Genomic DNA, 24,323 nt, shown 5'->3' on the forward strand with positions numbered 1-24,323 from the left:
AACTACGATACCTGCCACCCTTTGACAATCGGCAGGCACAACTCTTTGCTAAAAGGACAACAATAAACACTCCGACAACCCTATTCAATGCACAGCTTACAACGTGTCTCCAGCGCTGTTCTGCAGTCTTCAGCCTGGAGTGAAGCAGGGTGGTCCCTCGAGGATGGTAAAAAGAGAGTAAGCTAAGTGCATGTAGCACCCTTTATAGGTCAGGAGGGCTGGCGGGTCCAGCCCAGGTGATTCACCAGGGTCCAACGGCTTGGTGCTAGACAGGTTAATCCAATTAAGGTGGCAATGGTTGAGTGTGCATTGATTAGTTGGGAGGGGTGAAATGTTGACTGGCAGGTGGTGTGACTTCTGACCAGGTGAGGGCAGTGCTGTCATGTGACAGGCACTGCTGTCTGGATACAGGTACACTCTATTTCTGCCATACTGCTGGTGTCTTCCACAGTGAAGACTGAAGCAAAGTACATATTAAGTTCAACGGTCATTTCTTTGACCCCTATTGCTACCTCTCCAGCGTCATTTTCTGGCAGTGGGTGCTCTGTCCACATTCGCCTCTCTTTTACTCTTTATAAATCTGTAAAAACCTTTATTATCCTCTTTGATATTATTCAGTAACTTACCTTCATATTTCATCTTTCCCTCCTTATAGTTTTTTTTTATTGCCCCCTGTTGGTTTTAAAGCTTCCCAATCCTCTAACTTCCCACTAATTTGTGCTCTACTATGCGCCCTCTTGTTTGCTCTTTTACTGTCTTGGACTTCGTTTGTTAGGAACGGTTGCCTTATCCTTCCTTTAGAATGCTTTTTTTTCATCGGGATGTATCATCCTGCACCTTCCAAATTGTCCCCAGAAATTCCAGCCATTGCTGTTCTGCCATCATTCCTGATAGTGCTCCCTTCCAATTAACTTTGGCCAGCTCCTCTCTCATCCTCCTGTGATTCCCTTTATTCCACTACAATATGGATACTTCTGACTTTATCTTATCCCTCTCAAACTGCAGGGTGAATTCAATCATACTATGATCACATCTCCTAAGGGCACCTTTACCTTAAGCTCCCTAATCAAATCTGGTTCATTCACAGCACCCAATCCAAAAGTGTCTGTGGGCACAACTACAAGCTGCTCTAAAACAAATCATCTCATAGGCATTCCACAAATTTCTCTTTCTTGGGACCCAGTATCAACCTGAATATTCCAATCTACCTGCATATTGAAATCTCCCATGACTATTGTAAGATTGCTGTTATTACATGCCTTTTCTATCTCCTGGTGTAATTTATATCCTACATCCTGGCTACAGCTCAGAGCCTATCATGTAACTCCTATCAAAGTCTTTTTACCCTTGCAGTTTCTTAACTTTACCGGCCAGGATTCTACATCTTCAGATCCTATGTCACCTCTTCTTAATGATTTGATTTGATTTTTTACCATCAGAGCCACCCCACCCCCTCTGCCCACCTGCCTGCCCTTTCAATACAAGGTGTATCCTTGAATATTAAGCTCCTAACTATGATCTTCTTTCATCCATGACTCAGTGATGACCACAGATCATACCTTTCAATCTCTAACTTCACTGCAAGATCATCGTATTTATTCTGCGTATTGCATGCATTCAAATATAACATCTTCATTCCTGTATTTGTCCCCCTTTTCAATTTTGCCCCCATGTTACACTTTAGCTCATCTCACTTACTGCGACTTGGCCCTATCGTCTGCCTATCCTTCCTCACAGTCTCGCTATACAATGCTTCCAACCAGAGGAACTGCACCCCTAGGGTTTTGAAAGAGGTAGCGTTAGAGATTGTGGTGGCAGTAGAAATGATCTTTTAAACATCATTGAACTCTGGCATAGTGCCAGAGGATTGGAAAACTGAAAATGTCACTCCACTCTTTAAGAAAGGAGTAACGCAGCAGAAAGGAAATTATAGACCAGTTAGCCTGACCTCACTGGTTGGGAAGATGTTAGAGTCAATTGTTAAGGATGATGTGATAGAGTACTTGGTGACAAGATAGTACAAAGTCAGCATGGTTTCCTTAAGGGAAAATCATGCCTGACAAACCTGTTGGAATTCTTTGAGGAGATTACAAGTAGGATAGATGAAGGGATGCAGTGGATGTTGTATATTTGGACTTTCAGAAGGCCTTTGACAAGGTGCCACACATGAGACTGCTTACCAAGTTAACACCCCATGGTATTACAGGAAAGTTACTAACATGGTTAGAACATTGGCTGATTGGTAGGAGGCAGCAAGTGAGAATAAAAGGATCCTTTTGTGATTGGTTGCCAGTGACTAGTGGTATTCTGCAGGGGCTGGTGTTGGGACCATTTCTTTTTATGCTGTCGATAAATGATTTGGATGATGGAATAGATGGCTTTGTTGCCAAGTTTGCAGATGAATTGAAGATTGGTGGAGGGGCAGGTAGTATTGAGGAAACAGGTAGGATGCAGAAGAACTTAGATAGATTAGGGGAATGGCCAAGAAAGTGGCAAATGAAATACAATGTTGGAAAATGCATGGTCATAAACTTTGGTAGTAGAAATAGATGTACAGACTATTTTTTAAATTGGGAGAAAATACAAAACTCTGAGATGCAAAGGGACTTGGGAGTCCTTGTGCAGAACGCCCTAAAGGTTAACTTGCAGGTTGAGTCGGTGGTGAGGAAGGCAAATGCCATGTTGGCATTCATTTCACGAGATCTAGAATACAAGAGCAAGGATGTGATGCTGAGGCTTTATAAGGCACCAGTGAGACCTCACCTTGAGTATTGTGGACACATTTGGGCTCCTCATCTTAGAAAATACGTTCTGGCATTGGGGAGGGTCCAGAGAAGGTTCACAAGAATGATTGCAGGAATGAAAGGATTATCATTTGAGGAACGTTTGATGGCTCTGGTTCTGTACTCACTGGAATTCAGAAGGATAAGGGGGGGGGGGGTCTCATTGAAACCTTTCGAATGTTGGAAGGCCTAGGCAGAGTAGATGTGGAAAGGATGTTTCCCATGGAGGGAGATTCTAGGACAAGAGGGCACAGCCCCAGGATAGAGGGGTAACCTTTCAAAACAGAGATGCAGAGAAATTTCTTTAGTCAAAGGGTGGTGAATTTGTTGCCACACACAGAGGCCAGGTTGCTGGGTCAGAGCTTGATAGGTTCTTGATTGGGCATGGCATCAAAGATTACAGGGAGAAGGCTGGGACCTGGAGTTGAGGAGGAGAAAGAAAACAGATCAGCCATGATTGAATGGTGGAGCAGACTCAAGGGGCCGAATGGCCTAATTCTGCTCCTATGTCTTATGGACTTGTATACTGATTGCCCCATCCTCAATCCTATCACTCCAGTTCCCATCCCCCTGAACCTTTCCCAACTGCTATAGCAAACCTGCCTGTAAGGATTAGGTTGACATCTGTTCAAGTGCATATTTCTAGTGCTTCCCAAACATTGTGAATTATATCTAATTTCACCACTGTCACTGCCAGTGAGTTCCAGATACAGGTCCTCTCTAGGTTACAAATGCCCAATACATAGGCAACCCTTGCCTAAAGATGAGTCTTCCAAAGGAGGTAAAAATTGACTTTCTGGCTGCTGCCAGTCTGTGAGTATCTTTTGCCAAAGTGAGAATGGGATATTTCCCTGTGACTTTTCTCCCACCCACAACTACACCCCACTGGAAGTCACTACATTTGGGAGTTGGGTTGAACAGAGCAGAGCAGACTCCACCCCTTGCTCACTGCGTTAGTGAGGTTGGCTAGTGGCCAGCCACTCCTCCCCGACCTGCTCCCTTTCCTGTCACATCTGCGTCTGTATAGAAAACAGGCCTCTCGGTGCTCTGACTTGCTCATTTCTTCCCCTCCCAATAACTTGGGTTATCATCAGTTCTCAGGACTGGAACTTTGAAATAACCTAGAGACTGCCTCCACTGTGTAAAAAACAAAACCTCTCCCCTCAGATCCCTGTAATTAAACTTCTTCTCACCATCAACCTATCCCCTTTTGTTTCTGATGCCCACACCATGAGAGAGAGATTGCGACTCTTCTGATCATTCAGAATAACTATCAGGTCATTTCTCAGGGAAAACAAGCCCAGCCTATCCAGTCATTACCCATAATTGTAGTCTTCTCATCCAGGCAACGTCCTGATGAACTTCCTCTGCACTCTTTCCAGGGGAACCACATCCTTCCAATAATGTGGTGGCCAGAAATGCACATGATACTCCAAAAGTGGTCTAACCAGTGTTTTGTAAAATTGCCAATCCTTCCCTGACTGCCTTCTTGCTCCAGATAAAGAATGTCTTGGGATTCTCCCTAATCTTTCTTGCCAAGCAAATTTGTTGGCTCCTTTTTGCCCCCATAATTTCTTTCTACTCCTTCTGTATTCATCAAGAGACTTGCTCAATTCCATTTGCCTATACTTACCACATGCTTCCATATTTTCCTGATCAAACATCAATATCCTTTGTCATCCAAGGTTCCCAAATCTAGCCAAATATGCTTCCGTGAATTCTTACTAATATTCTTTTGAAGACTCCAACATATCAGAAGTCATTTGACATGAACATCTGCTCTCAGTCTACTTTTGCCAGGTCCTTTCTTATGCCATTCAAGCAGTTTTACTCCAATTCAACACCTTAACCTGAGGATCAATCTTATTCCTTTCCATAGCTACCTTGAAACTTACAGAATGATAGTCAGTGTTCTAAAATGTTCCTGCACCAACACTTCCACAGCATACCCAATCTCATTTGTAAGATACGGACAAGCCTAGCCAGTTGTCTGGCCAGAATAATTAAATATTTTCCAAAAAACTCTCTGGTGCACTGATCAAATCCTGCCCCATCTGAACTCCTTGCACTAAGACAATCACTGTTAAAATCAAAAATGTTAAGATCTTTCTTCACAGTAACCCAATTGTTCTTACACCTTTCTGCAGTTTGCTTACATTTCTGTTCTTCTAATTCCTGCTGCTATTGGGAAATCTGCAGTACAACCTTCACAAAACCTTTACACCTCTCTTTTTCCATATGTCTTTAGTGGACAATTCCATGAGTATATCCACTAATCAATATTGTTATTTCTTTTGTTTTTTTGCATGTCTCTGCCATATCTGACATATCTATACCCCAGAACATTAAGTTCCCAGTCCTGCTCTTTCCTCAACTACATTTCTGCAATTTTAATAATATTTTAATTCTATGTGATGATTCATGCCCCGAGCTCATCTGATTGAATTAATTATGAAATTAGTTATAACTTTTAGTTAAGAGAATTACTTACTGCCCACTATGCCTCAGGTATTCAGGGCAGCAATGAAGGTCCTCCATCTCAGGCAGTGTTCAGGACTTCCTACGTCATGTCCATAGCTTCCTCTCGGTTTTCACTGCTGTTGGTCATGCAAGTCCCAGATGAAGACTCAGGAATATGGTCAAACTCAGATCTAGAGGGGTTCCTCATTGCTATTTCTATAACAATTTTGTTTTACCAGTCAGGGTTGTTAGCTCTGAGCTGAACCCCCAAACCTGGAGGACTCTTAGACTCTCAGTCTAGCTTCTACCTTTTGACCTGTTTGGCCTTGGTGACCCAAAGCATAAAGCCTTGATTCCAGCCGATGTAGCTGTCTGGGTTATTGAGGCACACAAGCCTCCAAACTACAACAAGGTTGTGGTCCTTTTGGAGATTTAATAGAGTTAACAACAGCATAGATTTGAAGTTTTCATTAATAACTACAGCAGTATTCCCTGAGAGTTAAATTAATCATGTTTTTCATTGATTGAAACTTACTTAATTTTTCTGTAGTCAAAAATAATTTATTACCACTTTAGATCTTTCTGAATGTTAGACTACTTATGAATAGTCAATGAACTTCATTTTCAGCAAATATTCATGCTAAGAGCAAGTATTTTAGTGGGAAGCTATTTTATGCATGTTTGCTCATTGTAGTGATGCTTTTGTTATATTTGATATTCATTTCTTTAATGCTTTCTACACACCTAATCAATCAGTTCTGGAATATGGCATCAGCAGCCTAAAATCACACGACCTTTATTTGTGTGAAGTGGATTTTGTTAGTCAGTGGACTATTTGGTCTTGGAGTTAAACCAATCAAGCCTAATCCCATATTCCATCTGATTTTCATGTCTATTTTCCAGTAATAGGAATAGCAGTCAGGAGTAGAAATACTGGCATTTTTTTCCATTTAGCTCAGGGCACAAAGGCTTCTACTGCTGCCAAGTCTGATATCATTTAATTCATCTACACACCATGGTTACAGCCTGTGTTGATCCACAACTTGTGTGGCTCAGTAACACTCAGACCATACATCTACCCGATGAACCATCAGAGGAGCCCAGTATCAGTTTTACTTAGTGTCCAAGAATAAAGCTCCAAGAAGCTAGGCTTGATGTTGAACTGAATTTCCTTTCTTCCAAAGTAAATACATGTATAAGCAAAATTAAAATACACTTGGGAAAGTAATGGAACTGAACCAGATTTTAAAAATCTAGTTACCAAGACAGAGTTCTGTATGGTGAGACCTGCACTGCGCAACAAATTGGAAACAATTGTTGAACTTTATAATTTGAATTGTTTGCAATTTATTCTGAAACTCAAATTGCAAATGGAACAGCAGAGCAGATTGTACTATTTGTTTAAAATAATAATATCTGTCATGACTTTCTTTTAACTCCCTAAATTATCATCACCTTCCAAAAAAAGTAAGGTGTACTGTAAATAAAAATTTACAGATATTAACTTAAAACCAAGCAAATATTAAAGTTATGACTGATTTAGCCACAAAAGTTCTGCTTTTTATATCTTGTGAAATTTACTTAATGGGGCTATCCAGTTGGCATAATATACACGGTTATTCAAAGGGTATTTGAAAAGCATGTATATTAGAGCAGTGGGAACAGTGAAACTCATTCAATCACTAGCATTTCCATTACTTTGCAAAAGTAGACAGGTGCAATGGTGAAGAAAAGTTTGAAAAGGAATAGTGGCAGGTGGAATAAAATACAGTGGATTCAGTTAATTGGGACACATCGGACTGTATATTTTGGTCCAGTTAATTGCTGCCCCAAATAGCCAAAGTTTCATGGAAATCGTTAACAAGGTATTAAAAAATTACCATTTAACTGAATAACAAATTATGTATTTAAATGAAATACAAAACAAATTAAAACATTATCAAAACTACTATAAAACAGTGTATAAATTCCTAATAGTTATCGACGGAGGAATTCATTTCAGTGTATACTGCCATGTTCTTTTGTTTGACTGAATGAACAAAATCAATGCAGACACCTAGAAAAGATAGTGGACTGCCTTCAAACAATGCTTTCAGTGATTGCATCCTCCAAATCTTCATTTTCATTGTAACATTCAAGATGATTGTCGACGTCTTCAAACTCTTCTTAGTTCTTAACTTGTTGCAGTAGTGAAATTGTTTCATTTTCACTCCCAGCTGTTTCTGACATCTCCAAGCCTGAATGCTTGAAATTACAGTGAGCAACAGTTCTGAATTGTCTTACTGCTTATTACTCCCCAACTATCAGAGACAAACATCATCTCTTTTTAAACACAAGCACCTGCAGGCAACGCTACTTAAAAACTATTTACTTTAAGTGTGGTATAGGGTCAAATGGCCACAATATGTGCACACAATTAGGACTAGTTAGAAACTGTTCGGCAACAGTCTCTTAATTAAACAGCATGGCATCTCAAATAAACAAAGGAAATCCCAGCTATTTTCACGATTTCTTTTGTTCTTTAAGAGATGACCCAAATAAGTGACTGTCCTGATAAACTAATGGCCCAATTAACTAGAATCCACGGTATTTTAATTCTATTCTCCAATCATCTTAGCTGAAGAGCATGGAATAACATTAAGATCATGTTCTGGCAGAGCAGAGTTCTTGAGTCAGTCTCACTACTAAAAGCAGCTCAATTGTCCAGTGTTATAATCCTACATGAACTGTCCGTGGGTTGTGATTTTGCCAATGGGATAAAGGAGCCCGGTTTAGAAATACAAACCCAGGAACTTACTGTTCATGCCACCAAGATAGAATCCAAAATAAGTAAGTGAATGTATAACTGTGGCTTTAGAGAGATTGTGAGTGTGCAAAGAACAAGACTGGCAGAGCACTTTTGATGTGCCTTTTTATCCTCACAATGTGGATGATGTTAGCAATATTTGAAATAATTATCAAAATTAATTACTATACATTTCCACAGGTACCTAAGCTACTTCAACCACATAATGGGAACCTGGGACAACTTGATCAAGATTATTAAGAACATTCTTGTAGAGTTCATGATTTTATTTTCTCTAATGTCATTTCACAAATTGATTATGACCTCTTGCTCATTGAATTCTAAAATTTGTCACAACGAATGTAACATACTCAGGCAGTGCAAAGAAATGAGCTCAAACATTGGCTTTTTAAGGTTGCATTCTGAACTGTCAGCTCTTTATTTTAGTTGTAATAGCTTTTTAAAGCTGTTGATCAACAACTGTGTCTTGAAAGTGGCATGTATAATAAGGCTGTGGAATTTATGGCAACTTCTGTCTAACTATGCCGTAGCATAACCTAAACCAACAAAAGTTATGCAATAGCCATAACCTTGGTGGGTTAAACCTATGGCCACTGTATGGTTAGATGCCAGACCAGTATTCTAAAAACTGTGTTTGAGGATAGTGTAATGGCATAGGTACATCTAGAGAAATGTTTTTTTTCCCCATGTGTTTCCTATTTTGTTGCTTGTATTTCTTAGGACCAAAGTCACTGCTGCAAATGTCAGCTAATGAGTTCAATTGAACTCCTCAAAGTATCTAGAACTGAAACTGAACTCATTCATTTTTGGTGTTGTGGACTAATTTCATTAATGAAGTGTGGTTATGAGATAAGCCCAAATGGCATTTCATATAAATGGGTAGTAATATGCTGAAGCATTTCTGGTTAAAATCACAGTTTTAACAATGATTTACAAGGCTCATACCGTAAAACACTCAACTATGGTATATCGATGGAGGGGAAAGAAAATGATTCAATGCTTTGTTTATGTGTTATATTAGGAATGTGGCCCCCTGGAATCTGAAGCCATGGTGATGGGAGTTTTGGATCAGTCGTTTGATGTATTGGTTCTACGATATGGTATCCAGAAACGAATCTACTGTAATGTAAGTTTTGTTCATTAAGAATGATTCAAAGGTTAAATGTTTTCTAGTTATTCATTTAGACTGTGTTCAGATGTTTATCTTTTATCAGTTTCCAATTTCCAGATGCAGTCCTGTTAAGTACATCATTTTTTTTAAAAAAGCAATTTGTTATTGTAGGCAATTCTTTGAAACTAGCAGAACTTTCCAATTCAGCAGAAGAGAAAACCTGTTTTCCGCTGTTATTGTTTTAAGATGTTACCTTTCCATAACTGATTAATCCCAAAACTGGTAAATAGGAAGCAGACAGCTTTCAAATCTGCAAACCTGAATGAAATATTTAACTTCTAGCAGCTCATTAGGAAAATCAAACATAGCAGTCTATTACAAAGAAATTAATAGTCAACATTACTTTTTTTTATCAGGGATAAAATGTTTTGAGGATTGTGTCATGTAATTATAATTCATTTATAGCTGATTAATGGTGCCTGCAGGCCACCTTACATCAGTGGGATGGATATGCTGAAGCTGAACAATTAGAAAACTATTCTACACTGTGCTTAAGGCGAATTTGCGGTAAGCAATAACAACTGAAAATGCTGGAGAAAAACTCAGCAACTACACAAAAAATGGAAGAGGAAAGGAAGGATGGAGGCAAAAGTGACCAGTTCTCATACAGAGAGAAAGAGCAAATTCAAGATGCCCAGACAGAAGTTGAGTTGTTTTTTGAGCTCATGCTAGGCCTTGCTGCAACCGTGCGCTGGCAGAACAGCTAGAGTGGGAGTAGATGTTGAATTCAAGTAGCAGGCAACAAGAAGCTTAGGTTCACTTGTGCAGACCAAGCATAAAACACCCAATCTATAATTGGTTTTTCCAGTGGCCAAATTACATCATGCTAGATTGAAAGTATTCCACGTGAAAGTATTGCGACTTCATAGAGTACAAGTTTAGATCAATAGATGGTGGAAAGCAAAGTGCTGCAAGGGCAGGTGCTGCTTTAGATGCGAGTGCACAGGAAAGTATCTAACAGTACAGAGTGGTAGGCAGGGATGGAAGAGTGAACAGAAGGATCACAATTCCATTCCTACAAAATGCTGAATGGGGAAAGGAATATGTATTTGGTGTTGGAATCTAGTTGGAGCTGCAGAACTTGTGAATGATGTTCCAATTGAATATGGAGGTTGGTGGGATGGAAAGTAAGTGCTCTGTGTGTAATATTTCAGTAATATTTGCGTAATATTGTAAATATATTGTTTGATTAAGAATTCTTTGTTCTTTACATAATTCATTACAGGTTATATGTGAAAGTACATTAATCACATAAGTCATTTCGCCACTACATCATATGTGTGCACCTCACTAAAAGTGAAATTACAAAAGTTTGTAAGTAGACATAAGACCATAAAACATAGGAGCAGAAAACGTTCAGTATCCTGCTTGATAATATTGGCTAGTTTGCCTTCGTATTTCATCTTTTTTAGTTGCCTTTTGTTGGATTTTAAAAGCTTTCCAATCATCCAACTTTCCATTCACTTTTGCTACCTTATATGCAGTTCCCTTGGCTTTTATGCAGTCTTTACTTCCCTTGTCAGCCACGGTTGTCTATCCCTGTAATTTGGGAACAACTACTTCTGTTGGACATTTCTATCCTGTGCCTTGTAAACTATCCCCAGAAACTTTAGCCACCTGTGCTCTGCTGTCTTCCCCACCAATATCCTCCTACAATCCACTTGACAAGCTTCTCTCTCATACCTCTATAATTCCTTTTATTCCATTGTGATACTGATACATGTGACTTGTGCTTCTCCCTCTCAAATTGCAGTATGAATTCAATCATATTATGATCACTGTCTCCTAAGGGTTCCTTTACATTAAGCTCTCTAATAAGATCTAGGTTATTACACGACACCCAATGTAAGATAGTCTTTCCCGAATAGACTCAAGCACCAGCTGTTCTTAAAAGCCATCTTGTCACATTACAATTGTGTCATTACCTTTACCACATGCCTTTTCCGCTCCCTTTGCAATCTTAACCCCACATCCTGGCTATTATTTGGAGGCCTATATATGTTGTCTTTACCCTTGTGGTTTCTTAACTCCACCCACAAAGATTCAACGTTCTCTGATGTTATGTCACCTCTTTCTAAAGATGTAAATCCATTTCTTACCAACCAAGCCACATCACCACCTATGCCTTCCTGCCTTTCCTTTTGATACAAAGTATATCCTTTTGATGTTAAGCTCCCAACTATGGCCTTCTTTCAAACAAAACTCACTGATGCCCATAACATCATACCAACCAATCTCTAATTGCGCCACCGTTTGTTTGTCCACCTTATTCTGAACGCTACATGTGTTTATATACAGCACCTTCAGTCCTGCATTTCTCACCCATTTGAATTTTGCCTCTGTGGTACAATTTAACTATTTACTCTGTCTGCATTTGTACCCAGTCATTGATTTATCCTTCCTTACATTCATATTACATCCATCATCAACTTGTAAACCTGCTGGCTCATTCTCAGCTCTATTATACTTGTTCCCATCCCCCTGCCATATTAGTTTATACCAATCCAAACAGCTGTAATTGGCTCACTTGGATTCAAGTGCAAAACTTGTCCCTTTTGTACAGCTCACACCTGCCTCAGTAGAGGTCCCAATTATCCAGAAATCTGAATCCCTGCCCCTGCTCCAATTCTTCAGCTACACATTTATCTGCCACTTTACTGGCCCTATCCTCCCTGTTGCGTGGCACAGGCAGCAATCCCAAAGGTACACCCTTGAGGTCCTGCTTCTCAGCTTCCTTCATAGCTCCCTGTATTCTGTTTTCAGAACCTCCTCCCTCTTTCTACCTATGTCATTGGTACCAATATGTACCATGACCTCTGGCTGCTCACCCTCCCTTTTCAGGATAAGTTCAGAAACATCACGGACCCTGACACTTGGTAGGCAAACTACCATCTGTGTTTCTATTTTGCATCCACAGAGTCACCTTTCGTCCCCCTAATTATAGAGTCATATTCTGCAGTTCTCTACCCTTCTGATTTGCAGGGCCTGACTCAGTGCCAGAGGCAAGTCTGCTGTTGCTTCCCCCAGTTAGGTACCCCCCAACGATACTCAAAATGGAGTACTTATTGTTGATGGGGACAGCCACAGGGGTGCTTTCCGTTATCTGACATTCTCCCTTCCTTCTCCTGACAGTCAATCATCTGTCTTCTGTAACCTTGGGGTGACTACCTCCTTGTAGCTCCTTTCTACCACCTCTTCATTTTCCCTAACAAGCTGAAAGCCATCAAGCTGCAGCTCCAGTTCCCTAACACAGTCAGTAAGGAGCTGCATCGCAATGCACCTAATATAGATGTGGCCATCCCGGAGGCTGTTAGTCTCCTGGAAATCCCACATCTGACACCCAGAACAGAACACTGGCCCTGCAGACATAACCCCTCTTCTCTCAAGCATTAAATAAGAAATAAACTTGCCACTTACCTTACCTCTGCCTGTTCTTGCCAAAGCCACAGTACTCTGACCACTCCAATGGTGACTTCTCGGCTAGATAGTACCCCTCTTTTGTGGAGATTGAGTTTTTAAAGCTGTTCACCAGAACTCCACGGGAACGCTTCTCCTGTGTTTCCATTCAATGGAGACAAGTTTTCCTGGGCTCCCATGTTTTTCTTTCAAATAGTTTTTGTAGTTCCAAAATGTAAGTCAGATGGCCAGCAGGTAGCAAGAGTAGGCTCCCTCACCTCTGCCCTTCTGACCCTCAACACATGAGCCCCCCCAAGGCTGTGTCCTAAGCCCCCTCCTTTACTCTCTGTATACCCATGACTGCGTCGCCACCCACAGCTCCAATCTGCTAATTAAATTTGCTGATGATACTACACTGATTGGCCTAAACACAAATAATAATGAGACAGCCTACAGAGAATAACATAGTGGTGTGAAGAAAACAACCTCCCCCTCAATGTCGCAAAAACAAGGGAGCTGGTTGTGGACTACAGGAGGAATAGAGACAGGCTAACCTCTATTGACATCAATGGATCTGGGGTTAAGAGAGCGAACAGCTTTAAGTTCCTCAGCATACATGTGGTCTGCACATACCACCTGTGCAGTGAAAAAAGCACATCAGTGCCTCTTTCACCTCAGACGGTTGAAGAAGTTTGGTGTGGGTCCCTAGATCCTAAGAACTTTCTACAGGGGCACAACTGAGAGCATCCTAACTGGCTGTTTCATTGCCTGGTATGGGAACTGTACTTACCTCCATCGCAGGATTCTGCAGAGAGTGGTGTAAACAGCCCAGCATGTCTGTAGATGTGGACTTCCCATTATTCAGGACATTTACAAAGACAAGTGTATAAAAAGAGCCCGAAGCATCATTGAGGACTCGAGTCACCCCAACCATAAACTGTTCCAGCTGCTACAATCCTGGAAATGGTACCACAGCATAAAATCCAGGACCAACAGGCTCCCAGACAGCTTCTTCCACCAGGCCATCAGACTGATTAATTCATGCTGATACAATTGTATTTCTGTGTTATACTGTCTTGTTGTACATATTATTTATTATAAATGACTCTGAATTGCACGTTTAGATGGAGATGTAACATAAAGATTTTTACTCCTCATGTATATGAAAGATGTAAATAATAAAGTCAATTCTATTCAACAGTGTCGAAGAAGAAGGTTTAAAATGAACCTGAGATGACTACCTATCTGTTGAAGCACAGCAAGATGGTTAAAAAACAAAGCACAGCAGGTTTCTCTTTGGAAAGGAGAGAGAGACACATTTGAGTTTTTCAAAAAAAAAGTGCAGCTCTTTATTTTTCATTGCAAGGGGAGAGAGAAGCTTGAGCTTTTTTTTAAAAAAAAGTAGAAAACAAATTCACAGGTTCATACAGTGAAGACTGGGTGATAATTATAAATAAACAAAAAGCAGAAATGGCTGGCTATATCAGAAAGATAGACATGTTTGCTTGCATAACAGATTACTGGGGGTGTACACTGAATGAATTGAACAGTATTTTGGAGCAAATGAAATAGCCAATAAAAAGCAAGTGCCAGTGTTACTTAAAGCAATAGGTGGAAGAGCATACAGTTTGCCTAGAAGTTTTACCGCTCCAGCCAAACCAGCCAAAAGCTTTGCAAATATCGTGAACATAATGCTGGAACATTTAGAACCGAAACCATTGATGATTGCAGAATGCTTTAGTGGAACCATTTCAATTTACATGGCTGAATTGAAAAAGTTGTCTGAGCATTGTGAGTTCAGTGATGGGCTCAATGATGCACTGCAAGATTGTTGAATTTGTGGAATCTTTCAAGAAAGAATTCAAAAGCGGCTCCAAACTGAAGCACAATTCATATTTAAAAGAGCAATTGAAAATATTTTATCAATGGAAACAGTAGACAGAGACATAACTGAGTTGCAGTCAGGAATGAAAGTAAGCATGAACAAAATTGCAACATTGAAACTGCCTGGCCAAACAAATTGTGGTACCATGATGGCCGGGGTTCACATACACCAGATCAATGCAGGCTTAGAGGTGAAGCCTGCAAAAAATGCACAAAGTGGGACAATTACAAACAGCATGTTGTATAGATAAACATAAATGGACTGCATGGAGAATAGAAAAAGATAAAAAGTCAAGTTGCAGTTTCCAAAAGAGCTCTAATCTACATGGTGTTGATGAAAAATTGATCATGATGAGAGAGAGTGTCACAGGACTAGATAGCCTTGAGATTTAAAATATGAAAACTAACAACAAGCAATATGGCTTACACCAAAAATAAACAGCAGATTAATTTAAATGGAGTTGGACAATGGCTTGGTTCCTTCAGTCATTCCACAAAATGAGTTTGAACAAACTGAAACCTGCAAATATCCAACTAAGAACTTAAACTGGAGAAAAAGTCAATCCAGTGGGAATAATATTCGTAACAGTGAAATACAATAATCAACAAGCAACATTGGGTTTGTATGGGGTAAAAGCAGGAGGGTCCAGCATTGTGGGCTGTGATTGGATGAAGTGACTACAACTTGTTTGGAGACCCTTTCCACCATTTGTATGCCGCATCCCCTGTAATAGAATCAACTGAAAGTAAATTATGAAAGGTACTGGATGATGCCACAGCAATGTTCAAGGATAGCATTGGAAAACTCAAACATATCAAGGATATAAAATAGTGTTAAATAAAAATGCCTCACCCCAGTTTTACAAAGCCTATCTGATTCCTTATACAGTCCGTGATAAAGTAGCTGGTGAGCAAGATTGCATGGAGGTTGAAGAAATTCTTTCTGAAGTCAAGTGGAGCCCATGGGTAATGCAAGTGGTCCGAGTAACCAAGGAAGATGAGTTTATCAGGATCAGTAGTGATTTTAAGGTCACCATCAACCCAGTATTGAAAGTAGATCAATACCCTCTGCCCAGGATAGAGGATATCTTTGCAAACCTTTCCGGAGGGAAACGCTTCATCGAAGTGCATTTAGTTAAGTCCTACCTACAAATGGAGGTGGAAGAAGAGTCTACAGTGTTTCTCACCATAAACATTCAAAAGGGGCTTTATTGCTATGATAGTCTTAGTTTGGAGAAATATCTGCATTTGCACTCTGGCAGAAAGCCCAGGCACTCTGTGTTACCTGGATGACATCATTGTTACCGGTGAGGACGACAAGGAACATCTCCAAAATCTCAAGTCAATGTTAAAAAGATTAGAAGATTATGGATTCAGAGCACAACACAAGTGTGAATTGTTTAAACCAAGCATCACTTTCTCACATTGTTGCACAAGGTTTACACAAGTGTGCTGAGGAAAGTCAAACAGTGGTGAATGCCTCAAGGCTAAAGAACATGTCACACTTGAGGTCCTTTTTAGGATTTGTCAATTATTATAACAAACCTGGTTACTGTGCTCCAGCCCTTAAACTCATCACTACAGATCAGGAAGAAATGGCAATTGACAAAGCAGTATGGGAGGTCGCTTTCCAAAATGCAAAAGAAATGGTAACGTTAGATACTTTGCGTGCACATTATGATCCAGATCATTTAGTGAAGCTTACCTGTGACACCTCACCTTATGGTATAGGTGCATTCATGTTGCGTGTTATGAGTGATGGAAATGAATGACCTAACCTTTGCAGCACTTTCTCTTACCACTGCAGAAAAATTACACACAGATTGACAGAGGCCTTGAGTCGGGCATTGAGTGTAAAACATTTTCTAAGGTAGAGAGTTTACCCTCATTACTGATCATCAGCTATTGGGTTCCAATTTAAATCCCCAAAAGAATGTTCACTAACAGCAGCAGCACGGATGCAGAGATGGCGTCGGTTTCTTGGAGGACACAATTACAAGATCAAATTCATGAGGATGACTAATCATGGAAATGCTGATGGATTGTCCCATTTACCCTTGGAAAAGGAATTACCTAATGCAAATCAGAAGTCTCCCTATTATGGCAGAGATGATCCAAAGGGAAACCAGAAAAGACCCCACACTGTTTCAGGTCTATGTGGTAATCCAAAATAGCTGGAGCATGCAGCAGAAATTCCATTCCCTCCATTTTTACCAGTGCTGGGATGAACTTGTCCTTGATGGGGGTTGCCTTATCTGGGGATTGAAAGTTGTTATACCATCCAAGCTGAGAGCTAAAGCATTGAAGCAACTACATGCCAGTCAACTAGGTCTGTTCAAAATGAAACTTAGTCTGGTGGCCTAGGATAGATCAGCAAATTGAGCAGCTTGCCATGTACTGTTTGGGATGTCAGCACATCCAGAAGATGACAAGAGCAGCACCTCTCCATCCCTGGGAATGGTCTGCATTGCCCTGGCAGAGGATTCGTGTGGATTTTGCCAGTCCGTTCATGAGCACAAGTTTCTTGGTAGTAGTGAATACAGCTACCAAGTGGCCAGAAGTGTTCCCAATCGCCTTCACCACAGCCTCAGATACTGTTGATGTGTTGAGAAGCCTCTTCTCAAAAACTGGTGTTCCAGAACATTTAGTGACAATGGACTACAGTTTGTTGTGGAACAATTTCAGTTATTCCTGAACATGAATGGATTAAGACATAGTAAATCTGCACCATACTATTCAACTACAAGTGGCTTGGCAGAAACGTTTGTCCAGAGACCAAATAATGGACTGCAAGCAATGTCAGCAGAACACACTACACTAAAACAGAAACTTTCCAAGTTCCTCTTTGCATATCATAATGCAGCACACTCCTGAATCTAAAGCTCACCAGCCAAGCTGTACCTGGGTCGTCTCTTGTGCTCATGCTTGGATCTGCTCAAAACCAAACACAGGAGTATACAGGACAAACAGCTGAGACAAATTGAGGGCTTCTCAAACAAGAAGGTTCAATGTTTCACTCCTGGTCAAGCGGTCCTGGTGAGGGACAACAGCGGTGATCGAAAGTGTGTACTTGGAAGGACACAACTGGACTACTCTCCGTCACAGTTGAGAATGGGTCCAGTGTCAGCTGGAGACAACACATTGATTAGCTAAGGAGATCAGAGTCAATTGTTGGAGAAGAAAGATGTCCAGAGGTATCAGAACCACTTCCTGTAGTCCCAGAGTCAACTACCAGGAGGAGGTCATAAAGCCTGAAAATGTTCCACAGCCACAAATCGCAATGCCAAGCAGAGTGATCCCTCTTGTCAAGACAGGCATTATATCACAAGAATAAGAAAACCTCCACAGCGATTCAATCTTTAGGCCTGAATGGGACAATTTAATGGGTGGTGGGGTGGAGATACGTCTCTACCAAAGGCATTCCTTCCTTCCGCTAGCCTGCAGATCACCCTTTGGCAAGGTGTAGCATATGATTAGCCCCTCAGTTAGGGTCACAAAAAACCATGGGAGCGGGTGGTGGATGGTCATATGAGCAGCTGGTGCTTATCACAGGCCCTGGTAATACAACCACTGACACCAGGCAAACAATCTGTGAAGAATATTGATAATGGCTGGGGTCACCCGTCTTGTAAAAGACATTGCCTAAAAGAAGGGAATGGCAAACCGTTTCTGTAGAAAGATTTGCCAAGAATAATCATGGTCATGAGACCATGATCGCCTATGTCATACAACACAGTACATGATGATGATGATGGGGACAATTTAGAATTTACTATGCTGTAGGTGTCTATAAAGTGGTTGTATTATATAGTATACTGTGTATGTATGTGTATTTAAATTGAGATGCATTCTATATTGAATTGGAGTTTATAGCTAAGCAGGGAGGGATGTTGTGTACTTAATATTTCATTAGTATTTGAGCAATATTGTAAATGTATTGTCTGATTAGGCATTCTGTGTTGTTTACATAATTCATTATGGGTTGTATGTAAAGCATGTGAATGGCATATGTCTTTGTCACTATATCATATGAATAGTAAATGAAAGTAAAACAAAGTTAGACACGTTTTCCCAGGCTCCCATATTTTTCTTTCAATTAGTTTTTGGAGTTACAAAACATAGAAGTAAGGTTCAGTGAACTTTGTTTTTGTTCTGTTCAGGAGGAGAGCAAAGGTGGTAGAAATAGATGAGGTTCCTGTCTGCCATGATAGGAAGTCATGGTGGATGGTCATATTCTTTTCCCCCAGGTTGGGAGGTCAAAGCTAGTGGGCACCTACAAGATAAAAACAGAAAGACTTATAAGCGTCTGAGAGGTAACTTCTTTAGACAGAGGGTATTGAGTATCTAGAATGCAACATTTAAGAAGTATAGGCTTTGCACATGGAGAGGAAGGGCTTGGAGAGACATGAACTGAATATGAGAGAGGACACTATGGTCGGCATGGTTTGGTTGGGCTGAAGAGCCTGTTTCTGTGCTATATGACTGTTTGATTCTGTGACTCTATGGTAAGTGATGAAATGTCTGTAAACTTTCTGCTGGTTAAATAGTGCCCTAGGACCAAGAAAGATAAGTGATATCATTGTTCTCCCATCAGCTGTGTCCATTGCAATTTTCTTGAACAACTTTAATGGCAAGGAATGATTTTTCTTGAAATTCCAGAGTTATCATCTTAAATGGTTCACAAATGCTGGTAGACTGAAAGGCACTTTGTTGCTAAAACTGAGAATGAAGATAAGAACTTGGATGTCTATGTTACCTCTAGGTGTATACTGAAGCCCTGGAGTAAACGTGAGCATTGAAATGTATTGTAACGCTCTGGGGTGATGTGTTGTCGACAGCCCACCCCTGCATTTCTAATACTGTTTACTGTTCTTGTGCTAAAATACTTTTAAGGGATTATGGTGGGAAGTTCCAGTTCATTTACTGTTACATTTTAGCTTGGGATATACGGTTATTTGCTTATGTATTTATGGGTCACCCTAACTGTAACTGGGGTGTGTGATGGTTACCTTCCCCCATCTGTATGAGATGGATTGGATTCACTCACAGGGTTTGGTGCCCAGTCTGTTTTGTGTTTATCACAATAAAATGATTGTTCAGTCAGTGAACTTCCTTGTTGGTCATTATGGACCAAATGCTCATCACAGTATGATACTTTATGAGAAGCCATTTCTGAAGAAATGAATGATATTCCCTGCTTCAGCAATGAAATCATTGCAATTAATTTATAATTATGAGAACAAGCATTTCACATGATGAAAACTTAACAACATCAATTACAATATTATAAATTGATTTTATATTTCAATTCATGCCCATATCTGGAGAGTGAAGCTTGTCTCCCTTTGATGATGTTATGTTTTCTCTGTGCAAATTACTGTTTAATATTTTATACTAACCTGTGTGGTACTCTAAAGTCCTAATGAAGTTTTAACAGTTTTTTAAATTTTTATACATATGCTCAATAAGCAAAGGTTTTCAATTTTAAGTCAATTGCTGTTAATAATGCTTGCTATCTGTTGCTATAGTAATTTGAGAATTCCAAACAAAACTTTCCATATTGGAACCTGAAAGCCCATTGTACGTCCAAAGGATCGTGCAAGTGTGCTGTGCAACTTAGAGCCAAATTTTAGAATGGTTAAATTTGGATGGGAAATATTTTCCTCCAAAAGAAATTATAAACTTGAAATTCAGCTGTGAAAAGTGTGGAAATGTTATCCATAAACATAAATCACTTTGTGTATAGTTTGTTCTCTTTATTCGAAATGCCAAAGACTTCATTCCATTCAAATAATGTTATTTATCCACCCACTCTGTTACATTTTTGTAGGGTCTTCCTCTCCAAGGATTTACTTTTCAGAGAGTCGGAAAGAACCCTGAACTAAGATTGATGTGGGAACCAGAGATGCAGGATCAAAAACCACTTTGTCAGGTACTTGTTTGTGGCTGTCACGAGGCAAAAAAAAAGTATTACTACTAAAACTTCAAATCCCTTTAGTTTTTCTTTAAAATAGTCTTGGTGGATATGCTTGCCTTCTCTCAATATTATTAACAATGAAGGAAATAAGTGGCAAGTTGTACTAATGAAATTAAATGAAAAATACTCATTTCTGCTTTAGTGCATTGAGTTTAAAAATTAAATTCTGATAGTGTACTTAATGAACTTTAGCATTCTTTAGCTAACTGCGCTGATGTTCAAGGTACACTTTTTTTATTGCTTAAGATAATTATCATTTGTGAAAGGTATATTCTAAAAGAAATACCTTATACAGTAAATAAAGCGACATTTTATTTACTTTTCAACCTTTATTGACCTAACATTGAAATTTGCTATTTAGGTAATAACGATTTTTGCATTGGTGGAAGTGATCTTGAAATCGGAGAGCACAGCCCTCAAGTTCAGCGCCATTCTCAAGAAACCAGCCTCCTGAATGAAGAAATCTCTACTAAAAGATACTGCTGAAACCAAACAATTTGTTAACCTGGAAGTTATTTTACTAATGCATTGTGTAAAAATAAAACTTTTTAATAACAATTTTAAGTTTGGATTTAGCTGCATAGTACCACTGTAGTAAATTTTATTAGGGTCAAAATTGTATGTACGTGTGTAATATATAACTTCCAATGTGCAGTGTTTTGCATAAACTTTTACTATTATTTGTTTTATGATTTTATGCAGTGTTTAGGTTAGAGAATAGCGAATGTATTTGACAATTGAAGTGTGGTAAACTTGAACTGACATTGCAGCCAAATCTTGTTTTATGTTAAATATGAATCCAAACCAGCTTTATATGTAAAGTGATGGGAGCTTTCAGCTGTAACATATTCAGTGCAAATAATAAAACCAAGGCTGGCAGCACATATCCATTTGTTACAGCTCATAGAATTATTTTTACTAACAGCACAGTGGTACAGTGGTTGCTCTTGGCTTCAGAGATTAGGGTTCAGACTTCACTCTGGGTATTGGCTCCGTGGATTTTGCGTGCTCATATTCTGGTTGTATGCATTTCGGCTGGTGTACTACCACATGCCAACGATGCATGCTAGTTGATAGGTTAATTGACTGCTCTAAATTTCCCCTTGTGGAGTTAATCACAGAAGAATTAGGCGGAGCTGGAGAGAGTTTAAAGTATGATGAGTATTGATGGCTGCTTGATGGTCAGAACAGTTGTGATGGACTGAAAGGCCAGTTTCGATGCTGTATGACTCTGTCTATGATTCTACAGTTGTTGTCCAAACATTCTAATGACCATTTGTACAGTATGTGTGCACTATTGGCCATTTTATTGTTCACTGATGTGTTTTTCATTGCTATTTGCCTCATTAAGAGCTGCAGGTCTAGTAGCCACCCTCCTCAACAATTAATTTCAGTTCCCTTGAAAAGTTTCCTTCGGCCATGGTGTCTACATTTGTGCTCTCCCTCCCTCCCCCCAAGATCACTATTATGCATCTTTGCATATTCCTTGAAATGTTCAAATTAGCCATGGTTTCACCTAGAATATATCTGCCTTTTCAGGAAAAAAAAGCATTTTGCTTGATGATTGGGCACATGATTCCAGCCTTCTAACCATGTGTTTAATCCTTTTTCATTCTTTCCATTGAAATACCTCTGCCCTCTGTAACACTGTATGCACTCGCATTGGTAACATTCTGCAACAACCTTTGAAGTCAATTTCCAATAAGTGCTTCTTTCCATGGTCAGTGCTCCGCAGCTTCTTTCCATAGACAGTACATCTGAACATTTGAAGACATGAAGTTAAACCCTATCTTCATTATTAGCAAAAGTAAAGAACATTCTCAAATATAAGAGTGGTATCAATAATGATGTCCTTAAATGAGTTGCCATTTTTAATGTAACTTCTGATCATAGAAATGTGATTTCTGATTAACTCCAATTTAATTTAAATTATAACATAACTAAACCGACTATACTGAGAATGCATCTTAGTCAAATCCTTACAAACATTTGGATATTTTTACCTAAGTTAGGAGAACTTTCTCTGACTTGACCTTAAAGTTGTTTGGTGTTTCTTGTTTCTCGGCGTGTCCACATTCCTTGAGTATATTCCACCTCACTAGGAGGGTGACAGAAAGAAGAAACTTGTTTGATTTTGTTCTCCTTAATCTGTATAAAGCAGATGCCTGAGCTCCACTAATCCTTGTGGACATGAGATCATGTTTCTACTGTGAGAACATGCTTCACTTGCATTATGTGGCATTGCTATCATCCCAAGTGAGTGTAATGTTAAATCAGTTTCATGGGTCTGGTAAGTGATACAGAACGCACTTTCTGTGAATAGGTATGTTAATCATTTATTTACAAACTGTAAAAATTTGACCAACCATTCATGTTCCCCAAGTTAGAGACTACAAAGCATGCATACATACATGCTGAGTTAAAAGTGCACATTCAGAATACCTTCTCAGTCATGTCCATTCATGCCTTAAACAAAGGAAGAAGATGGCAAGCCCCTTCCTCATGCTAGTTTATATACCCAGGATATTTGAAATTGGACACCAGGCATCTATCCAATGGGAAAAGCAGTTGCAGCTTCTAAACTAACCAATCGCAACAGAAGCAACTCTTGACAATCAAAATAAGACGTGCCCCTATAGGATGGTGAGAAATTTGGCAATTTATATTTGTGATTTATCAGCTACAGCCATGACTGTGTAAGAGCAAAATATCTTGATGGCTAATTTTACTCCAAAACTGAATTAGTTCAAGAGACATTGGCTTCCATTGTATGATCAGGAAAATATGTATTTCGGTACATAGTTTATATGAGACGACTTGATGCAAATTTTCTGATCTTAAGCAATTGAAGGTGCATATGAAAGCAACAATGAAAGACATTGAAAAGGATATCAGACTGTGAGAGTTGCTTTCAGAGTATAGTAATTGATATAGAAAGACCAACTGATAAGACTCTGAGCATTTTTTCTTCTGTTTCATAGATGTCTGCGAAGATTGGGAGTTTCAGGTTGTATACTGTATACATTCTCTGATATTAAATTGAACTGTTGAATATAGTCACTGAGACAAAACTGAAAATAGTGAACAATAATCTGCAGCAACAAAATAAGCAGATCTCAAACTAAGTCCTATTATTATGGTAGTACCTATCCACACAAAGCAACATAACTGGATTAAAATTTATTGATCCCAAAGGGAAATATTAAGCTGTTAGAAATACAATCAAGATTTCACATAATTGCATGGTGGAAGACCAGCAGAGTTGAGATCATCTGGTTTGTTGGAATATGCCAGCTAGGGCACTGCACTTCTGCAACACGAGCAACAACAGCAACACTTGGAAAAACAACAATTCTTCAGGATTCTTTGCAAATTGGAAGGCAGAAACTCTAGCATTGGATTTCTAACTGTCTGATGCAATATTCCACACTTGAAGAGGAAAAAAAGGAAAAGCAGGGATACAACATTCAGAATTTTCAGAAGAATGTGCTGGCAACTCAGGTGCTCCTGTGATAACAACGAGTACTTTCCATCACTTAGAATGAAAGCATCCTGTATTCCACAAAGTGGTGTCAAGGCACTTGAGGAAGTTGTAGATTTGAAATAATGTTCAACAACAACATTATCAGATGTATTCTATTAGGTGGATCAGAGTATTTATGACTGCTGAGATTAATTAAGTTATTTTCCTGCTGGCAATTTGAGGAATATTACTATCACCATTCTATGTACTCATTTTATTAGTGGCAATTACTACATAATTCTGATTCTGTAAATATATATTTTTGCTAGCTCATCAGGAAAATGTCACAGCTGCCTAGGTGGCCCAAAACCATGCACAGAGTG

General features: G+C 39.4%; 1 protein-coding gene across 1 annotated transcript in view; it reads left to right on the forward strand.

Annotated features, from left to right (window-relative positions):
• dis3l2 (DIS3 like 3'-5' exoribonuclease 2) overlaps positions 1 to 21,939 on the forward strand; it is a 307,738-nt gene extending 285,799 nt beyond the window's left edge. The window contains exons 19-21 of the mRNA XM_059945389.1: positions 9,071 to 9,175; positions 20,331 to 20,432; positions 20,839 to 21,939. Coding sequence (XP_059801372.1) covers positions 9,071 to 9,175; positions 20,331 to 20,432; positions 20,839 to 20,931 — 300 coding nt within the window. The 3' untranslated portion in view covers positions 20,932 to 21,939. The remainder of the gene's footprint in view (positions 1 to 9,070; positions 9,176 to 20,330; positions 20,433 to 20,838) is intronic.
• The last annotated feature ends 2,384 nt before the right edge of the window (positions 21,940 to 24,323 follow it).

Source organism: Hypanus sabinus, chromosome 2 (assembly GCF_030144855.1).
Source record: "Hypanus sabinus isolate sHypSab1 chromosome 2, sHypSab1.hap1, whole genome shotgun sequence".
Classification (NCBI taxonomy): Eukaryota; Metazoa; Chordata; class Chondrichthyes; order Myliobatiformes; family Dasyatidae; genus Hypanus; species Hypanus sabinus.